Below are 19,685 nucleotides of genomic sequence, written 5' to 3'. Positions count from 1 at the left end.
TAATTGTGCATTACTTCGACTTAAGAAATGTCTGTTTAGCTTATGCTAGCCTTTATTTTTTAAAATCCAAGACTTTATAAGAAGGATAAGCATTGTAAAGCCTATATGCCATGTTTCTCCAACCTACGCCAAAAGCATTGTGTATGTTTTCCTCTTTAAAAAACAACCCACAGCTTCACATTGCGGGGGGTGGAGAGAGAAAAGCCCATAGGCTAGAGAAAAAGCCTTATGCTGCTGACCCCTGCTTTAAGAGGGTAATAAATCAATGTTCAAGTAGTGTTATTTCTTTAAAATTGAAGTATGGCTAAATATTGTTCTGATATATAATTTGCCATGAAAGGCATTTTCTTTAAGAGAGCTTTTGTTGTTTGGCCCTGTGTGGATGCTGAATAATGGAATTCTCAGCAAGCAGAATATAGGGAGCCTCTACAGTAACTGATGCATAATCATACATTTTGCTGTCAGCTCTGGCATCCTCTTCATTTTGCTTGCAAGAGTCTGGATAGCATAATCACAGTGTGGTTGTTTGTCAGCAAGCATAAAGTGTTGAAATCTCTGCACTTCAGCTGCCAGCCAATCCAAGATGTGTGATTTACATAACATCCCCCCCCACCGCCCTGCTCCAGCGCTATATTTGTTTACACCAACAATCAACATCCACTTTCAACCTGAATGCATTTTATTTAAAATTAAAGACATAGCAAAACAACGGTAGAACAAGACTGAATGACAAGAGACATGGTGAAGAATATGTTCTGCCTTGCACAACGGCAGCTGCCGGAAAAGGTTCCATAGAAAGCTAAAACAAACAAATAAGCTGTGGAAGGAAGGAAAAGTGAACGAAGGGTGATTGTCACCTCTCACTGTTGTGTCCTCCTTGTGCTTAAAGTTCTTTTGATTTAAGGTGATAATAAGAAATTTATTGGTCATGGTTTCAAGCTCAGTTGGTTTAAAAAAATATTACAAAGAAGGGATAATACAGAATACAACAGTGCATTAAAAGTTAGAATAGGGGTCACAGAATCAGAATTGTGGAGTTGGAAGGGACTCCTAGGATCATCTAGCAACCTCCCTGCAATGCAGGAATGTGCAGCTGCCCCATACAGGGATAAAACTGTTAGAATTCCTGCTCCATGATTGCAGTCATGGGATTTTTGTCTATCACATGCTGGTATATGTTTTGACTCCACAGAGTGGGAAGTGACGGAGACAGGATGTTTGTGTTACTGTGTTCCGTGAAGAGGGACTATTGTCCTTTGTTCTTTTTATTTTTGGCGTCTGATGCTAGAGAGAGAGGGAGCCATGTTGCAGTGCTCCATGTGTGTTTATATGTAAATACAGTAGATTAGCCAAAATGCTGAGTTGCTGAGGTCTGTCACGCAAACTCTGAGCAAACTCTGCAGATCCCTAAGTGTGCTGGTGTTGGTTGGCATCGGTCGCTGTGATGTTCGGGCTGAAGAAAGCTTATGAAGCACCCGAACAATTGACCAGGAGGGAGGGAACATGCCAGTCGGGCATGTGTCTCTGCCAGAGTCCTACTCAAGTGTAGGCTGAACTCCTGACAAAAACTTGCAATCTTGGCATTATCAGCAGCATGTTCTAACCAGCTGAGCTGTAGTTGCTTGGCAGGGGAGTCAGCTTTCCACAAGTGACTCCCATGCATCTGAGGCAGGGATGGTCTGTGTGTCCTTCTTGGCTTGCCAGGCTTCCCCATTTGGCCCACAAAGCCATACTCATGCACCTTACACCTGGTAAGGGTGGAGCTTGCCCAAAGATCACTTTGTGCAGCTCTCAAAGTGCCTGACAACCAGCTGGCTCTTGGGAACTTTTGTAGTGTTGCACAAAGCAAGGGCCCAGCACTAAGCAGGATCACACCCCCTTCGCATCAGCCTCCAAACGATTTGCATCCTTGTGGAGTATCAAATGCACATTTGTGAAGGCAAATATACCCATGGAAACAAGAATAGAAGCTACAGGGGATGAGACAGAAAGCAGGACAAGGGTTAAGTGCTCCTCCCCCTAACATTTAGCCCTTCCAAATTACCTCTTGCTGAAGTATCCATTGGATGCTCGCACCAGTGTTTCCAACTCATGTGTAGTTCTAGCCTTAATCTAGGAATGCATGCCAAATACACTTCATGGTTACTGAGCAGCCACAAACCATTTCTGTATTGGTTTATTAGTCACAGAAAGAATTTGATGAGTGTCTATTCTAAATCTGAACTATTCTGAACTAATGAACTTTCTATCTCAAAAATATTTCTACAGAAAATGAAAGGAAAATATTCCAGTAAATGTGTAGTAGTCATAGAATCATGGAATTGTAGAGTTGGAAAGATCTACAAGGGTCATCTAGTCAAACACCCTTCAATGCAGGAATCTTTCATCCAATGTGTGGCTCAAACCCACAATCCTGAGATTGAGTCTACCAGCTGAGCTATCCTATTCAGCTAAGTTTTCCTCAGAGTCAACCCACTAAAATTGCAGAACATGACTAAATTAGGTTCATTACCTTTGTTAGGTCTTCCCTGAGGAAAACTTGCTTGACTACCACACAATATCCTGAAAGCAGTGTAAGCAATAATGTTTAAGTAGGTATAGTTAGCTAAAAGAGAGGGAAACATCTCAGCATTTCATGTTTCTTCAGAGCTGTTGACTGAGAAACCTCACATGTAAGCAGGCAGAAGTGCAACAATACTGCCCGGTCTGCTTTGAGAAATGGAAGCAATATATTTTAAAGGTAGAAACAGCACTTTTTAAATGTACCCTGACCTTAAAAGCTAGATGTCAAACTTAAGGCATTATCTATCTATCTCTCCCCTCCCCACCATTTCTCCCTTCTAGGTTCTTCCAGCCATGGGCTTCTATTTAGTTGTGTATTTTTGCAACAAAGCAAGGATGGTGCTTCATTGTTCTCTCAGCTGAAGGGATAATCAATGCAATATGGGGAATAAGGCAGCTTGCATGGCTGGAGGGGGATTCTGAACTGCTTTTTTCTCTGTCTGAAAGTTAAAAGTCCTTTGGAAATATACAGCCTTTTCATGCCATGTGTGGTTGCTTCACAGTTCCCTCCTTGCCACTTTCAAGCTGGTTTATGTGCGTGTCAAGAGAAGTTCGGGAGAATGAATTTTCGCCTGTCTTAAATTCCCTGTATGACAGACATAGGGAGTTGCTGTGGAATTTGTACAACTGCCAAAATAACAAATCTCCCATAAGACTACGGGAATCAAATGCGAATAGATATGCTAAGGTGTAGAGAGAATTATGAGTGATAGGAAGAAAGAAGTAAAGCAAAAATCTTATTAGCTAACTGTATTAATTAGGCTAGAAAGATAGCACAGTGACATTTTAGATGGTCTTAGTCAGAGGCTGTGGATTGGGCTTTAATAATTTTCCTCACTAAGTTTAATGCCATCTAATTAGCTCATTTCACCCTGAAGATTTGCTCAGTTCACTTGAAATGAATTTAAACATATACATAGACAAGATCAGAACAAAATAGGCTTAAGCGCTTCCCTTTCTTTGATGCCATGATAGTGCCATTAATACACTGGGACATGGTCTAAGCAAACCTCTGGTAATGGGATGTACCGCCTTTTGTAGTGAGGCTGCCAATATACGTGCCACGATATAAAAATTGAAGATTAGTACATTAATCCAAGCTAAATGTCCTATTTAACGTGCTTGGTAATAAGAAACTTCCTTAGGTGAAAATGCATTTCTAAGGCAGGATATATTTGAAAAGTTAAAGAGAAGTGAAAAAAACCTTACTTTTCTGACACCTTCTTCCAACATAACCTTCCATGCAGGAGCACACGTTGTTTCTCATACACTGTCCATTGTTTTTACAAGGAGGATTGCAGAAAGCTAATTTGAAAAAGCAAAGAAAGAAAGTAAATGCCTTACTACTAATGTGACTGGGAATAGCAGCATAATCTCTAGGCAGCATGATGCTATGGAATGCAGTACCAGCAAGGCAGTGCCTAGAATAATATCCAAGACTCCAGATCGGTGTAGCTCACATTTCCACAGCTGCTTGTTTCTAGCCATAAGAGTTGCTGTGGCCTTGGGGGACAGGGAAATTATCATCTTTTCACACTGAATTGAGGTGCTGTGGTTGATATGACCTGGACACAAAGGGCTAAAGCCCCTCTCCTCCATGCCATATTCCCAATCCATCTTCCTTCCTCCAACAGAATTGGTGAAAAAGACAGGGGGAAAAAACCCTATGAGGGAAAACTCCATCGCAAATCATTCATTCATGGTTTTCCAAACTTGGATCTTCACCCATTTTTGAACTACAACTCCTAGAAGCAGGACCAATGGTCAGGGATGATGGGAATTGTAGTCCAAAAGACCTGGAGACTCAAGTTTGGGAAATCCTGCCTTAGTCAATAATGCCACATGAAGATTGTTTTTGGCAGTGTTCTACAAATGCACAAAACAAAACAGGACAGAACGATATATAGCATAAATTGTATAGTAACTAAAACATCTATGACAGGAAAAAAACTATTGACTACTCTCACACATTAGCAGGGAGGAGTAAAGTGGGAACCATGTTTCCTGTGACATGCAAACACAGTCTTTTTGTGATTAGATTAGGTCAAGATTAGGAAAATATGCATGCATTTGTAACCAAAAGTTTATATCAGATGCCTCGCCCCACCCCCATAAGAGAAGAAAAGATCCAGCTAGACTGTTTCTATGGGTGTCAAAGCAACTCAGTTAGTGAAAGTTCAGCCCCTGATAAAGAAGAAAAGAAGAGTAGTTTATAGTCTGTCCTTCTCATTTACATTGAATTTAGATTAATGTGGGTAAGTATCAGGCTATTTCCTATAATTGTGAACATACTGGGATGTGGAATAATAAAATGCTGTCTTCTACACTGTGTAACATTTTGCCAACGTATACTTTGAAGTTCAGTTAATTACACACTGCAAATCCATTTGCAGTGGTACATTCAATATATTTTTCACACATTCCACTCTGTTGCAGAAAAGAAAGTATAGAATGTATCACACAGCTTTCAGTTGAGACATTATTCTACACATCCGCTAAACAATATGCTGGCTACACGGTAGGTGACTTGTTCTGGATAAAACTGTGATGCAAGTGGATGTAGCAAATAATTGATGAAGATGGTAAAGTAGAGGAAAGGTATATTTTCACCAGCGGGATTCTGTTTTTCCACCTTACCGAATTGACACTGAGGCCCAAAGAAACCATGAGGGCAAGCACACGTATTCGGCCGAATGCAGGTCCCACCATTTAGGCAAACCGGATTGCAAACAGCTGCATACAATTGAGGAGAAATTCATTGGTTAGTACACAACCATACATGTTTATTCCTGGTTTTTCATAAACGATAAAGAATCCTTGTTTTAAATAAGGGTCACAATCCAAAATGGCACCTAAAACAGTGCTTCACTGTGATCAAGACATCCCCCCCCCCCATAGCAGCAGTGTGTTTTATTTCATAATTGTTTTGTAATCTTTCTCTCAGGTGGGCTTGTATTCCTGAGGCATAATATGTTCATCTTTGGGCAGTTTTGGATGGCTGATCAGTGGTTTTGGGGGTGGAGTGGGGAAAGAGGATTAGCGTAAGCAAGTTAGGCTTTCCCAGCTTGTTGGAAATGTGGTGCTATTGAGATCTTCCATACGCTGACATAACTTCCATTTGTTCATAGCACATAAGAGGTGTGCATTGCATTTTAGCATTGCTGTAAAGGATTTGAGGAGTCTGTCAAGAAAATCTATAAACCACTTAAACCGGCATTTGTGTGCACAAATCATCTTGGTCTCCTATTGGGCAAAAACACCTTAAGGGAACCCAGGCTTGTTTTATTGGTTTGTGGATCAAATGAGAGGGTTTATAAACATGCATTTCAAGATCTGTCATTTGCTCCGAACAAACCATCTTGCGACAGGCTTAGTAGTTTATATGAATAAGATAATCATTTCAGCATGCATAATCCTCCCCTGAAATCCATGAGCATTATATGTGGGGCAAAAACAATGCAGGACAGCACTCTATGGGCACAATCTAGAGAAAGTAAGGTTCACTTAATTGCCATTGAAACTAATTGTGCACAAGTACTTTAGTAAAAATGTGTGTCTCTTTTATCCCTAAATGCACACACATTGTTATTGCAGAAAAGATTTGCAGGGGCTGAAAAAGACAGCAATCTAATAGTCCCAGAGATTTTCTGAAACCAATCAACAGTATAACAGCAGGAATGTACGGGGCAGGGGGACAATGCTGAGCTGCCACCTTCCTGACAGCTGCATTGCTACTGCTTACTGGGGCAAGGAAAGAGTAGTGGCACGATCAGGACTGCATGGGGGCACTGGCAGGTGCACCAGATTCACACTGCTGCTGCTTCTGTGCAGCCTCAACCTTCCCACCATGCCTGCCCCATATTGTCTCAGCAAGCAGCAGCAACGCCACAGCTGGGAGGCCGGTAGTACAGCACTGTCCCACTGCACCAGACACTCCTGAAAATTTATTTATACATACATACATACAAGTATTTATATACCACTGTATCCGGGAGACATACAATTTTAAAATACAAAGCAGCATAAAACCCACACAGAGACGCCAAATTTTCAATCTGTTTGTGAAAATCATCAGAGATCGCAAAGAAAGGAATAAATGATAACAACAAGAAGAGAAAGAAAGTAATAAAGGTCTATCCGAATCGAACTGGATGGAACTGTCTAATAAAAGCAGAAAATAAGTGATGTCTGGAGTCATCTGGAATTTTGGACTCATGCGGAGCTTGATGTATGGGTACCCCCCAAAAAAATTAAAATTTGGCTGTATAATCTGGAACTAATGTGATTTGAACAATGTGATGTGATTGGCCTGTTAATGAAAATTATTTCAAAAAAAAAATAAAATTTAAAATACAAAGCACTGTTTGAAAAAATAATAATCAGATAATCATTAAAGTGACTGGTTAATAAGTACAGATATGGTGAACTTACAGAATCAGCTGTTTGCCACAACTAGCCCTTTAGAACTTTCTTCTCCATTATAACCACTTATTTTTAAGGAAAGGCCTGGTGCTGTAATGTTTTTATTGTATGTGATCTTTCAGGTGTGTGTGTGTGTGTGTGTGTAAAAACCTCAAGTGACTGGTTAATCAAAAATAAAATTCAATAGCTGGAAATCATCCCTGTGAGCTAAAAAAAAAAAAAAAAAAGTCGTCAGGAGATGCCTAAAAGTCAAAAGTGTGGACACCTTCCAAATATCTTCTGGAAGGCCTTTGTAATACAGGGAACAACTAACAGTGCTCCTCTGGATGATCTCAACCATAGAACTGGGATGTATGGGCTCAGGTGGCCCTTACCAAAACAAACAATATTGACAAGTGAACCTCAGGTTCTCTGGAAAAGGGGGAGTTACCAAACACTTCTGCAGGTAGCTCTAGGACTTGTAGAACCAAAGAGAGATGCCCCTATACAACATGCTCTTTCAAGAACTACATGCTACAGTTCCTGAGCTCTCAATGGCATTTCCTATGCACTGGCAGAAGGAGCCAACAGACTGTGACGTTCAACTAGTGGCCAGTGGGAGTGGCACAAGTCCCATAATAGTCAAGGGCATCTGAGATCCTGGAGCAAGAGCAAGATCTACTGATAGGATAGATGTCACCAGATCAGAGGGACAGGAAACAGTGTCTAAAGGGACTTTTGTCCCTCACTCACAATAAATAGACCCGCATGTGATATACTGTCAAATCTGGCTATAAATATAAATTAGGCAGTCAGAACCATAAGGAGACTGAACAGTGGAGCTTAAATGATGCCAATTAGCCCTCTGATTTTTCAAAACAGACGACACAGAAGGAGAGGGGGACTCTGCTAGAAGTACATGCTGGACCTAGACAAATGATGGATGGGCATTGCCTCCAAGTGAGGGTGTTGCACCCTTAAGCTATAAAGGATTTTGCTGTACATCTTTACCTGTCTCACACAAAGGGCTGCTCCATCCAGGTTTGCATTCACATTCATCCGGTGCAATGCATTTCCCACCATTGTGACAATGCCTATTACATACCACTGAAAAAACAAATTAGTCCAAGGTTATTTGAGCAAAGTACAAAGTACTGGTTTGTGTTTTTTGCTTCAAATTGTGCTGATCAAAATCCAGAGCAGCTATGGAAATTTTCGCAGCCCATTTGCTACTAAAACTGAAATGAGAATGATATGTCACTTCCTTTTGTTTCCTGTTGAATTATAGACTATGAAAAGATTTATACAGAGACACTTTTTAAATATTCCAGTAATATAAGTGCATATATATATATATATATATATGCAGGTTTTGGTGTCCTCGGGTGTCTTCCCGTGTAAAAGTTGGGGTGTCTAGGCGACGTTTCGACGAGGTCTCACTCGTCATCTTCAGGCTGGTGCTTTCGGCTTCTTGTTACTGGAACAAGAAGCCGAAAGCACCAGCCTGAAGATGACGAGTGAGACCTCGTCGAAACGTCGCCTAGACACCCCAACTTTTACACGGGAAGACACCCGAGGACACCAAAACCTGCATTCCTGTACCCGTGAAAATCTACGAAAGCATATATATATATATATATACACACACACACATATACCATCCTGGGTAACCTAGTGTTCAAACATGGAGCAAAGAGTGCTATTACAACACTATAATACACATTTGTGGTTTAAAGGTAATATAGACAGCTTTTGCTCTAAGGCAGATTATTTTGCTAACCACCCTTCACAATAGTTTGAACCTTAATGGCAAAGTTTGCTAATTTTTTTTTTCTCTGAGTATTTTTGCATTTGCTTGCATAGCCTTGAATTCCATAAGCATTATTGTACATGAGGCTTATTCTAGTGCTCATGCACAGCAAGGTGGGCAGACTTCTTATATAATTGTAATGTGCTTTAGGAAAGCACAGCACAGGGGTGATATTCAAACTTAAATATATTTGTAGACTCTAGCTGCTACTGATGTACGTTTCCGAGCACAATTCAAAGTGTTGGTGCTGACCTTTAAAGCCCTAAACGGCCTCTGTCCAGTATATCTGAAGGAGCGTCTCCACCCCCATCGTTCTACCTGGACACCGAGGTCCAGCGCCGAGGGCCTTCTGGCGGTTCGCTCACTGCCAGAAGCCAAGTTACAGGGAACCAGGCAGAGGGCCTTCTCAGTAGTGGCACCTGCCCTGTTGAACACCCTCCCACAAAGAGAACAACAACTACCAGACTTTTGGACGACAGCTGAAGGCAGCTCTGTTTAGGGAAGCTTTTAATGTTTGATGCATTACTGTATTTTAATATTGTGTTGGAAGCTGCCCAGAGTGGCTGGGGAAACCCAGACAGATGGGCAGGGTATAAATAATAAATTATTATTATTATTATTACTACTACTGAAAAGGCCTCTGTTCAGTCATCTTGCTGTTGCTCACCAGGCACTGGTGAGACTGGCACAGGGCAAATGTACCGGCAGAACCAATATGCCACTCCTGTTGGTGTGTTTGCACAATTCCAACCTTACCACCACCACCACTTCCTCTCTAACTCCCAGTAAGCAGCAGTGATATGATCAAACAGAGGTCAGATGAACAGCATGGCATTCTAGGATAATTTGTTGAAAATACAGGGATGTCAACAAAGAAAATAATTAAATTCAAGAAAGGCAAAATAAAAACAGATGCACATACATGTTTCACATCTAGGGCCCACAAATCCATAAACACAGGAACAGATATTTGGAGTGATGCATGTTCCTCCATTCTCACATGAGGGATCACAAAATGCTACATTAAAATACAGAAAGCAGATAATTAGAGATTTGATACGGTATAACAGGTTAGCTACAATCAGGAGCCCCAGTGACCTGCACTCTGTTATTCTCACATAGCATTTTTCTATATTCCACGACTGCAAAATATGAACCTTCAAGATTTGCAGTAACAGCACAAGTCAATGATTAGAAGAGAGGGCATCAATAGCTGCGTCAGCACCACCTCCTAGCATCTGAAGGTTACACCAGTATTTCAGAAACATTACGAGAGTGCTAATTGCCCATATTTATTTGTTTGCAATATTCGACGTCTGCCTACTCAAGAGTTCCAGGCGAGGAGAAAACAATAACATTAAAATCAGAATTGACAATAAATCAATCAGCACCATAAAATTAAGGCCAAACACCAATAAAACAGATGGCAGAAGCAAAAATGAAACATCCCCATACCTCCACCCCCACCCAAAAATTGAGCAGAGATGTACATCTTTACATATCATGTTTGCCCAATCTGAAATAGCTTTTGAGGCAACGTCTTAGAAATGAAGGGAACAATTCAGGATGACGTTAAGGCAATTGTTCAACCACGGGAAGCATTTCAGCTTGCTAGATGGAACACTTCCTCCTTTCCTCACCCAAAACACTGTCCCGGGGTTCTATTGGGAACCCCATATGTACTAGGAAACAGACGGATTATGAAAGGGTGGGGCGTTACTGTGAGAGATGGGGTTATTTTGGGAGGGGGCTATTGGTTTTTGTATTAATTATTTTTTTGAGTTTTTATCTTGTGAACTGCCATGATATCTGAAGAAGAAGAAGAAGAAGAAGAAGAAGAAGAAGAAGAGGTGTCTGGTTTCCACCTACCTTGAAAGCTTCAGAAAGACCTGCAGCTTAATCAATTTATTTTTAAGGCATAAATTGGGCTGGTGAAATTCAGCTCCTTCTCAAGTTTCAGGTGCCTGTACTCTGACATATGGGATCCTCCTTAAAGAGGGTCCTGGTTGCGCGCAGGCCCCTAAGGCACCCCTGCTGGGAGAGTTGTTAAAGGGCGGGCTGTTTGGGCCAATTGGGGCGGTTGGCGCAATTCCTGGGGCCTATAAAAGCGGCAGCATGGCATAACTGGGGGAACTTGCATCGTGTTGCCAAACGCCCGCCTTCCCTCCCTCCCTAATTTTAGGTGCTGCTGCTTTGGCCTTGCTTTGGATTGGGTCGCCTGCTTCGGAGCAGGGGCTGGGTAGGAATTTTTTCCATTTGGCAGATTGGATGTAGCCACTTGGTTTTCGCCTACCCCCTCAGCAACCGTCACAACGTTTGACAGTTAGGCATTGGCTTATTGAAGTGTGTGGGAGGGAAGGTGCGGCCATCACCTGCCCCTCCATGAATAAGGGTATTCCGGTAAAGGAACCTGGTGGTCCTGGATCTTGTCTGAAGTCCGCTTGAGGGGCTAGGGCCATGCCAGAACCACAGGAACCCCGGGATGAGCTTCGTTGGTCTTCATCGATGTTGCTCCCTCGTTTGGTATTTACCCTTTCAGACTTCCAGCCAGAGAGGCAGGAGTCTGTTGCCAATGCCTAAGCCAACACCGCTCACTTTGCTGTAATCAATAAAGTTGTGGCCTAAATTTTGCCCAGTAACTTAAACTAAAATTATGTGTCAGTGTGAAGTTATTTTCAGGGCTTGGGGGCCTCGAAGCGCAACCATCTGCAAGGTCCTTTAAGTCATTAATATTTTGGTGGACTCATCTTACAAGGCATACTACTACTCTCTTTTAAGGTACAAACCCAGTTGAGAAGCCACCCCCTCTTTGCAACAGTATTTTGCTTCTGCTTATTGATCAGCATAATTGGACAGCTCTGTGATTCTGAATGAATTAGTACAAATTTTAGAAAATTTGAATTGCAGTGTTCAGTGAAATCCACCTACAGTTTTCCTAAAACAGTTGCAACAAATTCGGCATTTTTACCATTAAAGAAAAAGAAAAAGAGCATTCTATATAATGATGCAGATAAGTAACCATCCAAATAATATCATAGTATATGGTCGAAGCCGCTATTGTTTTATGAAGTGATACAGTCAGTTATATTGGGGTGGGGATGTTCCTGAAAATTGTTAGCTATTTTAACAACTAGTGTCACATTGTCCCTGTAAGGCATAAATTTCACCAAGTATTATGTATTTCTTTTCTCTTTGTGAGTCATCTTTCTCTTTTCATCGTATCTTAAATTGTGAAGGGCACTGCATTTTTTCACTTCCCATGCCAAATCACTTCACCTATTATTTCACACATTTATACAGAATATGAAATTAAAAGAAATCTGCTGCTTGTTAGGAAGCCAGAGTTGAAAAGTGAACATCCTGGTTAGAGAAAACATAAGAAAGATATCTAAAGTATAACTAGCAAGCTGTCACCAATAATAAAAAAAATTTTTTAGTACTAAATGGCTTTCCAAAGCCTGCTCATGTCTTTTATGTGACAATTTTCTTCCCATCCTACAAACTCTCCACAACTTATTTTTTTAAATAAAATGACCCATTTTTGCTCACGTTTTCTTATGTTGGCAGAAAAGAGTAATAAGGAGAACATTATTTCAGCAAATTGACAATTTTATTGCAAATATATATATATTAAAGTAAAGCTTTTTCCAAACTATTTCCATCATATAAGGATTCAATGCTTTTGGGTTTCAGCGGCCTTTAAAATATCAGGGAGTGATGATATGGTCACCACAATGTTTGATTTCCCATTTTTAATGTGAGAACATGGAAACTGCTGAGTGAATGGGGAGGCATCTCCTGTGAGCCTAAGGAGATTCCTGTTTAATACAAAAAATGCAAGTTACAGGGGTGAAAGGGGGGGAGGGAGGTTTTGAAGGGGAAAAGATATGAAACAAAAGTGATGTCAGCTAAAATGGCAAAGAATAGAGGAAATCTCACTCCTCTGTTCACCTCTTGATACCTCCGCTCAATTTTCAGATCACCCCTAATTGATCATTCTAGATTGGGAAAGCAGCTAAGGCTCATTTAGATTTCCAGCCCAAAGTTTTCCATGCAAAACTCCCCACAAGTTACCACAATGGTCAATCTACATACAATCTAATAACATACATAAAACAGTTACATATATAAAACCAATTCTCTTTATATAAGCAGTTTGAACGACAACAGCACATTCATAGAATGAATTAAAATCCAAAACATATACCAACTGGGATAAACATTTTAGAAGGCTTGTTGAAAAAGGAATGTGTTTAACAGGCACTGGAAAAGCAATAGAGCATGTAGGTATTAGTGAGTAAAAAAAAAAGTTTAAGGATCTAAAATAAATGCATCACATTTTCCATATTATACAAGAACAAAGAAAGTGCAGAAGCTCCCGTCTATACTGCTGACTTTTGTTTCTGGATGGACACACTACAACCCAAGCACAGCTATGCTGAAATCATGGAACTGCCCATTGTTTTGGTTGGGAAGGTGGGGGTGGGGGGAGAAAAGAAACAAATAAGTTCTATATCCAGATGGAGATGGGAATGGGAACTTACTGTAGCATTTCTTATCTTTATCTGCTCAACTGCGAACAACATTCACAAGACCTGGAAGTTCCAAGATCTTTTCTAGACTTCAGAATTTTTAATTTTAAAAAAATCATTTTCATTTAACTCCTTAATTCACTGTCTTCTTTGTATCTAGTGAGTATCCCAAACATGTTGAAACCACTACCTTATTTTTGAGTGGCTCAGTTCACTTCCACCCAGTTTCTCTATTAGATGATGTGATAAGAATCATCATGTTAGTCCTGTAAAACTATAAATGCAATGTGCTCAAGGACTCAGATAGTGTGAATTCACTGAACTAAGTGTAATTTACATCAAAATAAACTTGCAGATCTTTAAAAATCACTTTTATTTTTAAAAAATAAAACACCAGGCCATATTTGCAGGCCTCTCCTACACAGCATCTGGGATACTCGCAAAAATCAGTGCTGTGTGGTTGCACTTATTTTGGCATTCAGAAATACAAACAGCTTATGTAAAATAAAACAAAAATTAACGGTAGATTTATTACTGAAACTATGATTAGCATAAATGAAACAGCCTATGCAACATTCATCTTGTTACTCTGGATGCGTTCTGATGAAGGTGAAGCTGCATTCGGTTTTTTACTTCACCTAATTAAACAATTAAGGGAGATACAACCTGTTCAAAACAGACCACAGACGTCATTAGAGAGTTTCATGTAATTACTGATCACAGTCCCATCAAGTGCTGTTGCTGTGCAATCACTATTTAAAATGGATGTACATGAACAAGAGTGGTGCCTGGCGGATAATAGCCGTAGTAAATTATTTATCAACATCTAGAATAATTACATGATAAAATAAAGCCTGATGTCTGGAGCCTGCGGACAAGCCCAGTGATTCTCAACATTTAACTACATATGATATGATTGAAGGAGTACACTCTAGATTATGTGGTTTATGGACTGCGGCCTATAATAAAAGCTAACACAACTGTGGCAAATGGATGGCAGCCTTTGTCCAATAGAGGTTGCTGTTTCTAATAAGCTTGAGTAAAGCGTACCACAATATTTTAAGAACCATATTAGGCAATGTAAACTTTGAGGCATGGCAGCTCAAAGCTGTCATGAATACAGATGAGAGGTATCAGGCCCATTTGATTAAGACATTTGAATTTATTACTGAAATTTAAACTAGTAAAATACTAGCGTTAACATTTTATCTCAGCCATGAAAAGTTGCCTCATTTTAATCTTCCTTTGGGCAACAAAGCCACAGTCATAATCTTTGTACATCTATCTGGATATTCCATTGTAAATATGCCACTGGTATAAATCTCAGGGGAGAGGAATTACATACAAAATACAATTATTTCTTGCATGTATTCATAATGATGAAAAGTTAATTTTGTCAGGCACAAGTGCTACTCAACGTTTAGCATTCTTATCCTCAATTTATCCCCCCACAAGACATTTATTTACTGTATTCTACAGTTCTCTGAAGGCCTCATTTGTCAAGAATATTACTGTAGGATTTTGCATTACTTTATTGTTTTAACCCTCTAACTACCTCAGCACCCTGGCTCTCACCACCAGGAGTTAGGAACTACTACTACTACTATTACTATCCTTAAAGATTAGTTTGTTCTAGCAGACGCAACAAAATATCCAGTCTAAAATATTCTGCAAACCTAATTTTTAATATTCACATTTTGACATGCAAAAAGCAACAGACTCCACCCCGAGCTATCACAAAGTCTGCCACCTGGTACCTTAAAGAAGAAATGTCTGTCCATGTCCTTGTAATAAACTGAGCTTAAATGCAGTGCCTGAAGTGGGTTTAAAAAATGGAAATGGGATTGCTAGGCCAAACTCAGTTCTATCAGCCTGAAAGAAGTGGAATGGTACCCAACTATAATACCACTTAAAATAAGGCTTGTTTGATATTTTGTTTGGTTCTTTGAGAAGCATAGATACACACAAGCACTTCATGCCATAAAGAAAGAAAGAAAACAGCAAGAGCCTTTTCCTATTTTTTATTCAGTGCAGCACATATTCTGGTGCACTGCGCTGTATTTCAGAAGCACTACAGATACCTCACTTGCAGATGCTGCATAGGTAGAATATTCATGACTCCTTACGCCCTAAATCAGTGGCAGCTACCCAAGATATGACACGAGTGATACAATTAGTAACTATCTAAATGCTTTTTAAAAGAAAGAATAGCAGGCACAGAACAGAACCCTAGCTGGTGTGTGTGTGTGTGTGTGTGTGTGTGTGTGTGTGTGTGTGTGTGTGATGGGTTTTTTCCTGTAACAATTTTATAAAATTCCACTATCTCTTGATTTGGGGAAAAATGCTTCTATAATTCTGGAAGCACAAAACTGGGGGGAAGGGGAAAGGAGGAGAGAGAAGGAAAGGGATTTGATGGCATGCGAGAACGAAGAAGGGTCAGATAAGAGTAATGTATCTGTGGAGGCAGTTGCTAGCACAGAAGGCTGAAGGAAGGTGGGAAAAGGAAATTTTGAAACAGGGAGTTTGGTTTTTGTTACCAGATTAATTTATCTGAGCCCAAGGATTTCACACACCAGAGGGTCAAGTGGCACATCGGGGAAATGTTTGAATGTACAGTATGTGGCATGATTAGGGTCTGGTGCTATTTTTCTTCATTTCTGTAAACTTTGAGCTTTTAGAAACCAGTGAAAGGTTTTAATTGTGTGGAAGGCTTCTAGTGTGGGTGGATGATGGATTGTCTTTATTTTAAAGGAGTAGACTTTTGTGCAATTGGGAATATAGTTTGGAGACTAAGGATTTCACACTGTATGGAAAATCAATGGCTAACTTTGGGGAGCAAAAAATAGTGCATGTGTATATGTCTGTCTGTCTATATAATTTTACTAGATGTCACTGTGTTGGTTTTGACACTGATTTTGTTTCTTCTACGAATGCTGAGTGTCTAGGGGAAGCAAATGGTCCATTATTTTCCTGCAGTAATTTAACAAACAATAAATAACCCTCATGGTCAATCTTAAAATAAATAAAAAAGCAATCTGTATTAATTCAAAAGGGAAAATCAGCATATGCTGATTGAAAAAAACCTGTCACACAGTTTTTAAAAAAAATGCTGAACCGTATTTTGTAAACTAAAATATTAACTATGAATGAAAAAGTACCTCACAAACTACAGTGTAATTTGTTTTAATAGAACAAGGTAACAGAGATTAAGTAGTTAATAACCAAATATACAAGGTAACCTATTAGCACTTGCTATGGCCATGAATAACTAGCATCTGACTTATAAGCATCTATTTTCAGGTGCATCTATGAAAACTTGAGGTAGGCAGTGGTAAACCTGCCTAATATATGGGGTTAGACAAGTCCTAGGAGCAGCAGGTGAAGAAGCTACATTTCTTGGGCAAATAGATTTTCATGCATATGGAAATTTAATTAGATTAATAGCACAGGTTATTTAATAATAAAATGATGAATTTAATTTGCAAGAAGAATTTCGAAAGAGGAATATACCCAGTCTCCCGTAATTGTGTATAACATTATTTCACCGTGCTCCTTTAAATTGTCTAATTAATGTGCTAATTTAAGCAGGAAAGTTAATCATCTTTTTCATAATGCAACACAGTGATTATATCTCTGGAGACATGTATATCAGGTCATAGGACAATTATCCCCTCCTCACCTCCAGACTACTAGTGGAAGATTTTAAAAGTAAAGTTATAATTTGGTACAATATAGGTTGTGAGTAATTGTATAGCTAATAGACATATGGTACAGATGACAATAGACGTTTTCCCCTTTTTTCATTCAAGTAATTTGGTCATAAATTTCAGTGGTCAACTTGTTGAAGGAAGTAGACTCTACTTCTAAATGTTGTGAATTCAGACATTTCTCCCTCTATCTCTCATACCAAATAGTTGTTCCTAGTAGTTGCTCCTAAGTGTCTAGCAGTTGCTAGTATATCAGCACATGATCCATGATTCTGGAAAATCAAAAACAGCCAGATATGATGTTGGAGCCATTGGATGTTGGACCCAGACATGCCCTTTGTCAAATGGAAGGGCTCCTTCCATTCATGGAAGGGATTCCAATCCAGTGTAGGCTGCCAGGAAAGGAAGGCAGGGAGAAAAATTTCACCAATTCCCCCTTCCCCTTGTTCCATGTGCCAACTTCTGCACTGTTTCAGATTTCCTCAACCTCCAAAGCACCTTTTCAGGAAATATGGAGGAACTGGAAATCTGCAAAAAACAACAACCCAGCTTCCTCCCCTTCCACTGGCACAAATGTCCCATGGGAAGTTTCATTGTTCCTTAGAATAAAGAAACAGTGACTGAACAGGCATATCTCAGCCACATCAATCCAATAAGCTATATTTTACCCTTTATCCTCTACTCATAGTTTATTCTCTGCATAGCTTTCCTGCTGCAAATTAGGCAGTATGGTCTTTATGGATGTGGCAGAGTCTACCTCACCAACTCTGACCGCAACAGTTTATTTATTATTTGTTCTATTTATATTCTTTCTGTCTTATATCCCACCACAGTTCCTGATACATTAATTGGAATAAAGATTGTAAACCCATTTGCACACTCAGACTCCTGACCTATATACACATAGTAGATATACGTACTTAAATGAGTTAGTATACTCACATACTGTAAGTGTAAATGTGTTATATAAGTAAAACACCAACCCAGCACTTGAAATGACTGAAATATTAACACAGGTCCTACTTTCATCCCATCTCTTACCTTGACATTCAATTCCATCACCGCTGTATCCAAATGGACAGGGCCCACATCTGAATTCCCTGTCCTTTGTTGGCTCACAAAGCACACCACTGAAACATGGTGTATCTGCACAGGTGACTTTCTTCTCAAGTAGCAACTTATCAATTGGTGTGGAAAGGCCCAAATGATTGGCTGGGGAGGAATGAGGCTTTTTGCCCCAAGATGTCCATACTGGAATCCTTGTTTTTGTAGAAGCTCCTGCTGGGCGGATGGGGCCTTGTGGGGTTATACCAGAAAAAGTGGCTTTCAAATGGGATGAGGAGGCCAATGGTGTTGCTAAAACAGAAGTACCTGGGTGGCCTGCTTTAAAACCAAGAGCAGATCTAGTGTGTGAAATCCCAAGAGACTTTTTCCCAAAAGACTGTCCATCAAATGAGGTATGAGTCTGCAAATCAGCATGTGGCCTTGTATTTAATTTCTGTTGAGTGGAAACATTTCTTCTGGCAAGTGACTGGGCATGACTCTTATAGTGTGATAAGATTTGGGCTGCCCCTTGGTGAGTTGTTTCATGGTGCAGAAGAAGGCTCTGGGTGCTATTTTTCGCTTCATCTAATGAAATGCGTCTGTGAAACAGTTTGGAATTCAAAAGCAGCTTCTTCACAGATGATGCCTGAGGCCAAGGTTCCACTCTTTCACTGGCTAGTGGTTGAATATCAACAGTGATAGGATATCGAGCTGTAAGGAAAGTTGTTTCTGGTTTGGAGATGTGAACTTCTGAGAGTCTCGAATCAGTATTATTTGATTTCTTTAAGTCATCTTGAGTGGAAGAACCCTTAACATCCCCGGTGACTTTCACTGATACGTCAGTCACACTTTGGGTGGACCTTGACACTAAACAGAAAGAAATACAGATCAGTAACAGGAAGTATTTAACATTTGCTAGTGGCATGGACAGCCTTGACATGGGAGATATGTGGTCAGGATCTCTTGTGGGTTTGATTGGGGAAGTGGTGCTGTGGAGAGATTGTAACCCTTTCCTCTTTTGCCTATCAAAATCCTTCCTGAAGGAGGGGGAAATAAGTAAGTGTGATACAGGTTCTTTCTTGTATGTTACCCCATTCAATCTAACTTAATAGCATCTTGGAAGGGGGAGAATTTCTATCAGGAAAACAACTGCTTTCTCAGTATACCTTTCCCCCTTTTCTATAACACACACGTGAGTGTTAATTAGTAAAATAAAAACTTGACTGCAAGAAGGTGGTCTATTTTAAGGGTGAACCTCAGCAAAATGACTTGAGAAAGATACTAGAATGCACCTTCCAGCTTTGCATACCAGTTCAAATGATCACAATTATATAAATACGCTGTAAAGGATGTTGTCAGGATGATCTTTTACATAGGACCATAGGAATCTAAGTGAGAACATTGTAGTCCAATATTGTCAACACTGAATGGAACCATCTCTCTAGTATTCAGACAGGAGTCTTTCTCAGCCCTTCCTGGAGATGGTGGGGACTGAACCCACCAGCTTGCATGCAGATGCTCTATCACTGGGGTATGACTTTACCAGATTTTGATGTGTTTGCAAAAATAGTGCATATGATAAACACCTTTTTGAGACCTAGAAATGCATGCTATTTCTTAATATACTCT

At 39.9% G+C, this 19,685-nt stretch overlaps 1 protein-coding gene and 1 long non-coding RNA gene across 2 annotated transcripts in view; one reads left to right on the top strand and one right to left on the bottom strand.

The window, feature by feature from the left end:
- Positions 1-19,685, top strand: part of LOC310665022 — a 372,424-nt gene that overhangs the window by 127,889 nt on the left and 224,850 nt on the right. The gene's annotated exons all lie outside the window — the stretch shown is intronic.
- LOC310660400 (von Willebrand factor D and EGF domain-containing protein-like) overlaps positions 1-19,685 on the bottom strand; it is a 204,295-nt gene that overhangs the window by 36,534 nt on the left and 148,076 nt on the right. The window contains exons 22-26 of the mRNA XM_083405101.1: positions 18,054-18,923; positions 9,696-9,791; positions 7,975-8,070; positions 5,200-5,295; positions 3,772-3,867 (exon numbers count right to left, since the gene is read on the bottom strand). Coding sequence (XP_083261227.1) covers positions 3,772-3,867; positions 5,200-5,295; positions 7,975-8,070; positions 9,696-9,791; positions 18,054-18,923 — 1,254 coding nt within the window. The remainder of the gene's footprint in view (positions 1-3,771; positions 3,868-5,199; positions 5,296-7,974; positions 8,071-9,695; positions 9,792-18,053; positions 18,924-19,685) is intronic.

Source organism: Podarcis tiliguerta (genome assembly GCF_965153285.1).
Source record: "Podarcis tiliguerta genome assembly, chromosome: 1".
NCBI classification, from domain to species: domain Eukaryota; kingdom Metazoa; phylum Chordata; class Lepidosauria; order Squamata; family Lacertidae; genus Podarcis; species Podarcis tiliguerta.
Note: the sequence above shows the minus strand (reverse complement) of the source record. Positions and strands in the feature narration are given on the sequence as shown.